Raw genomic sequence first — 10,315 nt, forward strand, 5'->3', positions numbered from 1 at the left:
TACCTATGGTATCATGGAGACAGATGACTCTTAACTGCAAGAAATGAAAAAATAATAAAAATAAAAAAATAAGATGAGATTAGGTTTATGTTTGTGGTGGAATAGTAGTTTATTTTTATTAACAAGTATGTTAAAACCTTAACTATGTAGCTACCAACAATATATGGAGCAATTAGAAAGAATGTTTATGGAGAAATTAATCAGAATTGTGGCTTCTACAACCCGAATCCATTTTCTTCGTGTAAAAGAAGGGGGGAAAAGGGCAGATGAAATTGTGGTGCTAGGAGAATTGTGCTATTTAGGAATCAAAGACAAATGGAATTGCTATTTTTTTTTTTAAAGATAAAGAATTAAGTGATTATTTATGTCATCTAATTAATTTTAATTTTTGTAAATTAAAAAGTATTTAAAAGAGTGGGGCCACAAAAACCTTTTGTAGTGGCATTATAATTGGGGTAAATAGCACGAAACATCCATACCTTTCAATATCATTATGTAAAATGTTATTACCTTTTATTTTTTAACATTTTCACCCCTATTTTCACCTTTCATTGCGCAAAAGATTATTTTCATCCATTTTTCAATAAAAAGATAATTTTACCCTCCTATTTAAATAAAACAAAGAGAAAGGATAAAGAATTAATTGGTGAAAATGCCAAAAAAATGAAATGTAGGAATATTTTGCACAATGACATTGAAAGGTAGGAATGCATTTCGAGGAGAACCAGTTAGCTCTGGGTTCGATGGCTTACGTTGCCAAGAGGGCATTGCGAGGATCCTGTCCATTGCGAAAAGGCGATGAGCTTGAGAGCTAGCTTGTCTTGGAATTGCACAGAATTTTCGTTTTGTGCTATTTATCCTTTTTTTTATGTGTAAGTTAATCTTAAAAAGTGAAATATTTACTTATAATTAAATTTTTAAGTTATAAATAATTATTTACTTATAAGTAAATTTTACAGTTATAAGTTCATTTTGTACTTTTAAATTATTTTTTACACACAAGTGAATTATAAGTAACTTTTATATTTTATAAGTAAATTTTTGCCTTATTAGTAGTATTTTACTTCATAAATAATTTTACACAATAGTGAATTTTTATCTTATAAGTATTTTTTACTTATTCAATAATTTTTACTTGTATATAAATTTTTTAGTTATTGTAGGTTTATCTACAATTTAGATTTGAAAGAAATATGTTGATTGAAAATAATTATTTATAGAGGATATTAAAAGAGAATTTTAGAAAGTCAAAATTCACTAATTTGGTGGGTTGAGAAATTTGACCAAATACATTATATCGATTATGGGTAATTTTCAAACCAATTGAATTAGTATCCAAAAATAAACAAGCACGTGTTTTTTAAACTCTAATAAATGGAGTCTCTTAAAAATAGTTATAATCGATAAAATACTTTTTCAAGATGCCCTAAAGAGGGAGAAGGGGAATAAAACAATTGATTTTGAAAGGAATGATTGACTTTGAATTGAAAGAACTAATTTGTGCATGTGATTTTATTAAGACAAATGTGTTTTATATAGTTACTTAGCACATGTTTGACAGGAATTGTTTAAATTTTAATTTAAGTCAAAATTAAAAATTAATTTTAACAATATATTTCATTCAACTTACAATTTTTTAACTATATATTTCATCAACTTTTAGTAAAATTGACAAAAGAAAAAATAAAAAAAATCGAGTTTAATTTCCACCAAACAAGGCTGAATTTTAAGTAGAAATATTTATTTTAATTAATTTTTTGGTCAAGGCTAAGAGTAGAAATAGTCGAATACGTCTATTCGACCCAATTCTCCTAAAAAAAAAATCAGAAGGGGTTTGGGTTCCCTCGTTCATCCCCAATTCAAAAAAAAAACTGATTCCCAGAAAGAAGAAAAATAAAGCAAAATTAAAATCAGTAATAATTGAAGCGTTAAAAAATGGCAGCCTCTTCACCGGTGAAAAGTAACAGTAGCGCCGCCGCGTCCGATGGGATGGTGTTACCTCAATCCTCCGGTATCAATGCTTCTCGGAATCTTCGCGGTTTAAATAAACCTAAGTGCATCAAGTGCGGCAACGTAGCTCGCTCCAGGTTCCTTCTTTAATTTTGCTCTGTGTTTATACCTTCATGTTCTTTAATCGCTTCGTGAGTTTGTGTGGGTTTTCGTCGTTGTCGTTAGTATATCGAACTTTGTTGCACTTCATGCTTTCTGAAGATGTTCAGTACCTGGATTATCTTACAATGTTTTGACTACTTTTAATTGGGGTTGGTTGGAGAATGCTTCTTCACGTCATACTTCCAAACTGTGAAACCCTAATTAATTTTTTGACTGTTTAGACCTACCGCAAGCATAGAATGCTAAGAGAACTGGTAACAATCTTATTTTGTGGTTGTGATAGATAATACTGACATTATGTCAATTTACTATATTTATGAAAGAAACCAGAATTTACATGCTGAATATCATTAGATAGTAACTAAATTATTTGTAATTGTTGTGCGTCGTTAGTTCTTCCTTTTTGGAATTTGATGCAAGTAGAAGGACTATTTGTTAGCCCAGTTTGATTATAGTTTGCTGAGACTGGGAATCAGTTTCATATTATTTCTAAAATAGTAGTGAATTGCACTCCTGTGCCACATATACCTAGTGCAAAGATCTTCTAACCAGAAGTTATTACGAGTATGAATTTCACTCATGTCCAGTCGCTGGAAGCAAGAAGCTCCTTATTTTTGGAATATCTGAAGAGATCTTTTACATCCTCAAATTTTGGAATAAGGTTTCAGTTTTGTGATGATTAAAATGATAATTCGTTCAAAAGATCAAACTTTGTAGTAAGAGCATGTTTGGCATAACTATGCTGATTAAGTTTGATTATAACTTATAATTGAACAAGTAAGTTTTGAAATATATATCTTTTAAAATTTTCAAAACTAGAAAAAGTAAGCGATGACGAGTGTGAGGGGCAAAAGAACAATTAAGAGAAAGAAAGGAGAATGAAGAGAAATGAGAGAGATTGTATTTTATTCAAGAATCAAGTATTTATTACAATCAAAGAACCTCTTTATATAGGGCCTAACAATGATTAATAAGGAAAACTATGATTCACTCTATAAAGGAAATAAAATCAATTGTCTTTCAATCATAATAAAATGCAATAATAATCAATAAGGAAATACTATAAAACCCTTGCTGATTTAATTTCTTCCACGCCTAGAATATACTTTATATGTTGAATCGTTCCTCCTCGGTTGAAAAAAATTTGACTATGACAAGGTATAATCCAAATAGGCATACAAAAGCTTAGCATCCAGGTGATGGAACTCATCTTCAATAATCTAAGTAGCATCACTAGATGCAACCCTTCCAACACTCCAGAAATAGGCGAAAATCACCATCTTATGAAGCTAAAATCTGATTATTAGGCACCTTATCAATGCAATCTTGTAGAAATGCCGTAACAGATGCTTGAAGAGGCGGTTGATGAGATTGTTTTGCAGAAATATTAGACGACAACACTGGAGGCTTGAACGTGCCTCAAAAAGAATATAAGCCTGCTATATTGAAAAGCGCACTAATTTTTAAGTGCGTCGACAACTCAAGTAGATAAGCATTAGTGTAATGAGGAGCGCAAGGATCTAGTACTGTAGATTGACTGACCTACCTCATTATCATCCTTAGTGAAAATAATCGTTAATTACAAATGTTTAGAAATCTGGGGCATCGACTTTGAAAATATAAAGGGTTCAAGTCAAAAGGTTCAATTGGAGTCAAACTAGAGTCGAGCTAATGGTAAAAATAAAAGAAATATAACCATATATACTGTGAAAAAAATATAACAATGGTAAATTTTCACACTAAAACACAAATCCATATTTATCAATATAAAAATAATTATTGTGTAAATTGTGTATATACCTCTAAAAGTAACACAATTATTTATTATTTGCTTTTGCTTGTACTTGGGCGAAGGTTTAATTCCCCCATCAGATATTGATTGTTGGGATGAGAGAGAAGATATTTTATCAAAAGGCTTTGGTGAATGGGTAGAAAAGTCAACTCGATTGGCGGTGAAAACAGCTAATCCTGTGCACTTAATAAATATATATTTTTTAAATATCATACGTAAGAATGGGGAAAATCGTGGCTGGCTTATTTTACCCGGCCGGTTTATGGTTTATTTTACCAGTTTTCTAATAAGCGGTTAACAGAATGTAACCTAACAGGATTGTGGTATGCTTTCCGGTTAAACCGGCCTATCTAGTCCTGTCCAGTTTTAACATTGGTAATTACGTAAAATAATGCATACATGTTTTAAGAGATTTTGTTAAGGTATGCACACAAGTTGTAGTTCTACAAATTTGAAGCTTTCCTTCTCACAATATTGTGTGGAGTATGTGCTTAAAAAGGTTGCATTTGACATTTACTATAAGGCCAGTCTTGGCGCAAATTGAATGAAACTCATATTTGTTACATCTCTAAATTTTTTCTGTGCTCATTGGCCATTTGATCCACTTTGAGTTCCACCATGAAGTCCTTCTTAGGTGACTTTATAAGAGATTTTCTTAAGTGGTTCTACATCAACGGCATATACCACTTTCCTTGCTGGGCACTCGAAGTTTACTTCTTTATTTTAGACTTTGAGTTTCTCTTTTAAAAAATGTATTAGTCCTTTCATTTTGGAAATCCGTATGTGGCCTCTCTTTTCCCTGTTTTTTTTTTTAATCTTACATGCTTCAATTGCATTTTTTCGTGGTCCAAGCCTTAAAAGATTTCTTAGGAGGTATAGCACATTAGAAGGAAGCAAGGGGAAAAAGACAGATGTAGTTTCATTTAATGGGAGGCTGGCTTCTTTCTGTGATCAAGTAGAATTCAAAATCAAGAGAGGGAGGCTGAGTTCTATGTGATGCAATATGACTAGCACACTTGATGTTAAAATCTTGTGCATGTTTTATTAAGAAAATGCTTATGACAAAAGAGTTATTTCCTTCTTGGTGTTGTCCTGTATTGGATGAATAGAAAAGTAAAGGTTTGGGAGAACGTCCCAGAATCTGCTCCCCTTGTATATAAGGATAATCAATTCTTCCTCCCAATTCCCATATCTTCCTTGAAAGTTGAAAAAAATGTAACCTTCAGCTCACATGTTTATTGAACAAGTTTTGAGTGCTTAAATCTGTCCATGTAGAGAAAAGCACAAAAACATCCAAGGCAGATAGATATATGATATTGGTTATGCAAAACTTTCCTGAAACATAATATAAGCAATCATGAAAAGGAATTTTTATGACATGCCATGACCTATGGACATCAGTTGTTGGTTCAAGTTTGTCACCTCTGATTATTGCGATTTCCAGTCTTGATATCATGCCTGAGAAAATTGAGTTATTAAATGACATTATCCTTGCTGTGCCCCTCACTCACTCAGAGGGATGGTGGAAAAAATGAACCATTTGCATTTTATGCTGTTTAAGGGTTGAAAATAATTTATTTGAGAAGGCGCAGATTGATACAAGAAGCTATTAGAATCCTTAGAACTTTGTATGGGTTGCCATAAATTTTTATAGCAATCCAGGATGTGACTGGTATTCCTTTTATGCACTGCAATCTTTTGATAAATTTGTATAGATTAGTTTTATCATTAGTGCTTCCAAGTGTTGTGAGTGGACTGAGCAAGGATAATGGAAATAGACGATTGTTGGAACTCGGCCTAGTTCTCTTTTGGATCAGCTTGTGTGAAGATTCAACTCCCCAGTTGAAGGCTTGGTTCAATCTTGATTCACTTCCACATGGAATTTCTTGCAGAGATTTCTTCTCTCTCTCTTTAGGCTTCTCCTTGGGAAACATAGTTTAAGATTGAAGTTAGATTATATGATGATATTTCATGTGCGTTAGCATTTAGTGTAACCTAAGCAATCAACTACTTAAGAGAATGCCACTGTTTTGCACACGAAACTATCTTTTCCTTTCAGCCAAGAAAAGTTTCTTCTCAATTTTCTGGTGCTTCTACAATTATTTATCATCACATCTGGTTGAAAATAAAAATAACGAAACATCAAATACTGCAGTCCATTTTTTTTCTAGATGATGACTTCTTTTATTTCTTTGACAAACCATTAATGGCTGCTGCAATGATTTCCAATAATAGTCATAGTGGGATCTTTAAAGACATAAAATGGGTTGACATTTTGGATCTTTAAAAATTACAAAATGGTCACTGAAGTTTAGAACTTGTATTGAATTTAGAGCGCTTTAAGAAACAATCACTGAAATTTATAAACTTGCAGAAACGGTCACTATTAAGACCGTTATGATTTAATTCAAATTTAAAGGTTCAAAACACGTGAATATAGAATTTTGAGGACCAAACTACCAAAACTTGGCAAAATAAACTTTTTCTCTCTAATTTGGGCGAGTTTTGTGATAATTTTTCGACAACTTTCGACCACCAAGACGGCAGGATTTGGATTCAAGATTCGGCTAAAATAAACCCACAAAGTCAACTCCCCGAAATCTCGTCCAAAAATCTGAAAAATTTGGGCAGATTTTCAGATTTTGGAGGGCTGACATTGTGAGTTTATTCCGGCTGAATCGTTTGGAGTTATGGGGAGATTTTTGGTGTTAATTGAAGAGGACATTGTGAGCTTTCTAAAGGTATCCAAATCTGGTGGTTTTGGTGGTCGGAAGTTGCTAGAAAATTGTGGCAAAACTCGTCCAAAAATAGAGAGAAATCTGACAGATTTCGGGAGCTGACTATGTGGGTTTATTTCGGTCGAACCCTTTGGAGTTATGGAGATATTTTGGGTGGTAATTGAAGAGGATGTTGTGAGTTTCCAACGGTACCCAAATCCGTTGATTTTGGTGGTCGGAAGTTGCCGCAAAACTTGTCCAAAAATCTTGGCAGATTTCGGGGATCTAATTTTGTCGGTTTACTCCGGCCAAATCCTTTGGGGTTATGAGAAGATTTTGGGTGGTAATTGAAGAGGATATTGTGGTCTTTCCAATGGTATCCAAATCGGACGGTTTCAAAACTCACCAAAAAATCTGAAAAATCTGGACAGATTTTCAGATTTCGGGGAGCTGATTTTGTGGGTTTATTCCGGCCTAATCATTTGGAGTTATGGAGAGATTTTGGGTAGTAATTGAAGAAGACATTTGTGGGTTTTCCAACGGTATCCAAATTCGACGGTCTTGGTGGTCGGATGTTGTAGGAAAATTGCCACAAAACTCGCCCAAAAATTTGAAAAATCTGGGCAGATTTTCAGATTTTGGGAGCTGATTTTGTGAGTTTATTCCGGCCAAATCTTTTGAAGTTATGGGGAGATTTTGGGCGATCTTGGTGGTCGGAAGTTGCCACAAAACTCGCTCAAAAATAGAGAAAAAATTTATTTTGTCAAGTTTTGGTGGTTTGGTCCTCAAGATTCTATATTCACGTGTTTTGGTCCTTTAAGTTCAAATTAAATCATAACGGTCCTAATAGTGACCGTTTCTGCAAGTTTGTAAACTTCACTGACCGTTTCTGAAAGCGCTCTAAACTTCAGTGGCCGTTTTGTAATTTTTAGATAAATTTAGTGACTATTTGTGATATTAACCCTATCAGCTATTAATAGCCGTGATCCAATGTTGGCCAATTGTTAATTTAGCCCCCGTTTGGCCCCATTTTATGGGAAAATTAATAGGTGGAATAGTGGTTTTTTTGAAAAATGAGTGGTTGAAAAAGAATGAAAAGTTTTCGATTTACGTGTAATATTATTTTATGAAAGATTGTGTGGTTGAAAATAAGAGAGAAAAATAAAATGTAATGGAATGAAAATTAATGGGGAGCAAATGGAGGCTTAGTGCGTTCAAGTATATATTATGCATGTTCTGTCTTGTGATGAATTTAATTTCATATGCAGGTGTCCATATCAGTCGTGCAAGAATTGCTGTGCAAAGGCTCAAAATCCATGTCATATACACGGTATGCCAAATTGACCCTAGATGTTGGTTAAGGTATAAGAATTTCTGGATAATCTGCATGTTGGAGAAATGTGTATGCTACCGAACTCTCCTAGCCTATGTATAGATACAGGTAAGGGAAGAATTTATAGATACGGAAATACTAAGATGGGATATCTGGGAAAATGCAAATGGCAGAATTCTCGAGTAAGATACTTTTCTCTGCTGTAAAGGGATGTTGATCTGCTGATATAGCTGGAACTCCGTTTTTGGATATCGTGTGTGCCTTGTAATCTGTCCTGAATGAACTCCCATGACAAGTGAAATTTTAAGAATACAATCGGTGACTTGTGAAACTGACCAAAATTAAGCAGGAAGTTATATGCACTCCTATCTATATAATAATATGGGTTTAAAACGTATAAAATATCTTGAAACATTGTTTACAATTCCAATTTGTACGTGCGTCAGTAAAATGAACAAAGACAAGAACGTTAAAATTATCACTGACAATTGTGATTACTGCAGTTCTGAAAGGTAACTCATCTTTTCCGGACAAGTCACCATCTTCCAGCTCTCCCATATTTGACCAGCAATCAACTGAAGCATCTCATTCAGGGTAAGTTGTTAACGCTAACCATCCCAGATATAAATCCGTCTAAAATGCCTTCATGCTGTACATTTCTTGGTGCTTTCCATATCTTTATGTTCTGCGTTTTACAGTTCTCCAGAAACTTCTTATGCAGTTACCGCTTCTCTTTTAGCCATTTATTTGCTCATTGAATCCCCCGTTCAAAATTTTACTCATTGAATCCCAATAGCGTTCAATGTAACGGACTTTTCAAATTTGCTATACTTGTTATTGCTCTTATAAGGATCAAAAGAAATTGTTTCTTGTTGTTTCTTTTATGGGCCTGCTTGACTTCTGTTTTTAATTCCGTGTTACTGCATTTCAAGTTCGGTAAGCAACCTCTTCAAAGTTCAGGTGGTCCATTGTCTGATATTGGCTACCTTATATTGCAGGAACTCCCACAGACTTCGCCAACTTTCTAGCAACTTTGCGCAATTTAACAATTTGCTAACTCCACTTCGATCTAGGAAGCCATTGACAAGAAAGGTAGAGATACATACTTTTACTACCATTTTTTTAATGTGGGTTAAAAATTGGTTTCTTTATTTGGATTTTTTTTTCAGGACGCACAAGTTATAAACGAATGGAGGTTCTTAAAGATGAAGGAATTCAAGGACAGAAACATTGAAGCAGAACATGAATCTTTTGACCGCTACCTAGAAAATGTACACTTATTGGAAGAGGTTTTCTCTGTAAATACTCCACATGATGAGCAGTCAGCAAGTTTGTCTGCTGCAGAAAACTTTGAGAAGATGGTGCAGGGGTTGAAGTTGAAGCTCAGATCAAATCCAGTAAGAACTGAAAACTTAAGAAAGAGGATCCAATACATTGTTGATCAAGGATTGAAGAAGCTTAGAAAGTATGAGCAAAATGATGATGCTAGTGAAATTAGTGATCCCGAAGAAGCTGGGAGGATGTCTAAAAAGATCAAGTCTTCTCAGGCAGAGAGGGCTTTAGCTTTAAGTGATCTTATTGATAAATTAAACAAAGCCCAAAGTGACGAAGATCTGAAAGCTTGTCGGGAGATGGCATCCCAGTTGTTCAATTGGCATTCTAAGAAACATCAGATGGAACAAAGTGATCCCGAAAAGTCCAAGGAACAGAATCCTGAAAACAATTTGTCACCCAAAAGGCAATCCATTGATTCTCCATCTAAGAGGGTTAGTTCGGCCACCATCGATCAAGAAGTCCTTTGTCAAATTGATGCACATTTTTCTTCCCTGGAGGAGAGAGAAGATTTATAGGTTGGTCAGCTTTTCTTTTTAGTCGATAAGTATTAAGATTTCTGGTAGTTTGTAGTCATCTTATGGTTTACAATACTATGTTGAATGTAGTTATGTAACAGTAAATGTCATTATTACGAACTGAACTTTCCTTTGGGGACTCGTGCTTAGCGATGGCAGTTTAAATCGAGAAACCCAACCTAACTCTATATAATTTAATCTAAAACAGTAATGAAGCAGGTAAGAGTAAATTTCAAGATTCTCTGTGAGCTTGTAAAAGCATTTTCTAGATATATTTTTAGAGAGTATATTAAACAATTTAAAGCGTAACTTTTTTAAGTATTCTAACATGCTCTTTATATTTGGCCCTTAGTCTCTCAAAAAATATTTATTGTTTTTTCCTTTTTTTTTTATTCACTTTTAAATTATTATATTTTTTTCTTTAACAATTGAAATATTGTGAATACATTTAATCATAAAGAGTGGGTTGGGCTATTCAGCACTTGTTTGATCCTCATTATTTTTAAAATGT

General features: G+C 33.7%; 1 protein-coding gene across 1 annotated transcript; it reads left to right on the forward strand.

The window, feature by feature from the left end:
• Positions 1 to 1,807: 1,807 nt before the first annotated feature.
• Positions 1,808 to 10,040, forward strand: LOC111398776. The gene is made up of 5 exons (XM_023025864.1): positions 1,808 to 2,087; positions 7,890 to 7,951; positions 8,458 to 8,548; positions 8,953 to 9,046; positions 9,124 to 10,040. The coding sequence occupies exons 1-5, from the start codon at positions 1,936 to 1,938 to the stop codon at positions 9,802 to 9,804; spliced, it is 1,080 nt and encodes a 359-aa protein (XP_022881632.1). The 5' UTR covers positions 1,808 to 1,935; the 3' UTR covers positions 9,805 to 10,040.
• The last annotated feature ends 275 nt before the right edge of the window (positions 10,041 to 10,315 follow it).

This window comes from Olea europaea, chromosome 8 (genome assembly GCF_002742605.1).
Source record: "Olea europaea var. sylvestris chromosome 8, O_europaea_v1, whole genome shotgun sequence".
Lineage (NCBI taxonomy): Eukaryota > Viridiplantae > Streptophyta > Magnoliopsida > Lamiales > Oleaceae > Olea > Olea europaea.

Coding starts and splice junctions, on each gene's coding strand:
- LOC111398776 (XM_023025864.1), top strand. CDS start 1,936: ATGGCAGCCTCTTCACCGGTGAAAAGTAACAGTAGCGCCGCCGCGTCC. Junction 2,088..7,889: donor GGCAACGTAGCTCGCTCCAG/GTTCCTTCTTTA, acceptor TTTCATATGCAG/GTGTCCATATCAGTCGTGCA. Junction 8,549..8,952: donor ACTGAAGCATCTCATTCAGG/GTAAGTTGTTAA, acceptor CTTATATTGCAG/GAACTCCCACAGACTTCGCC.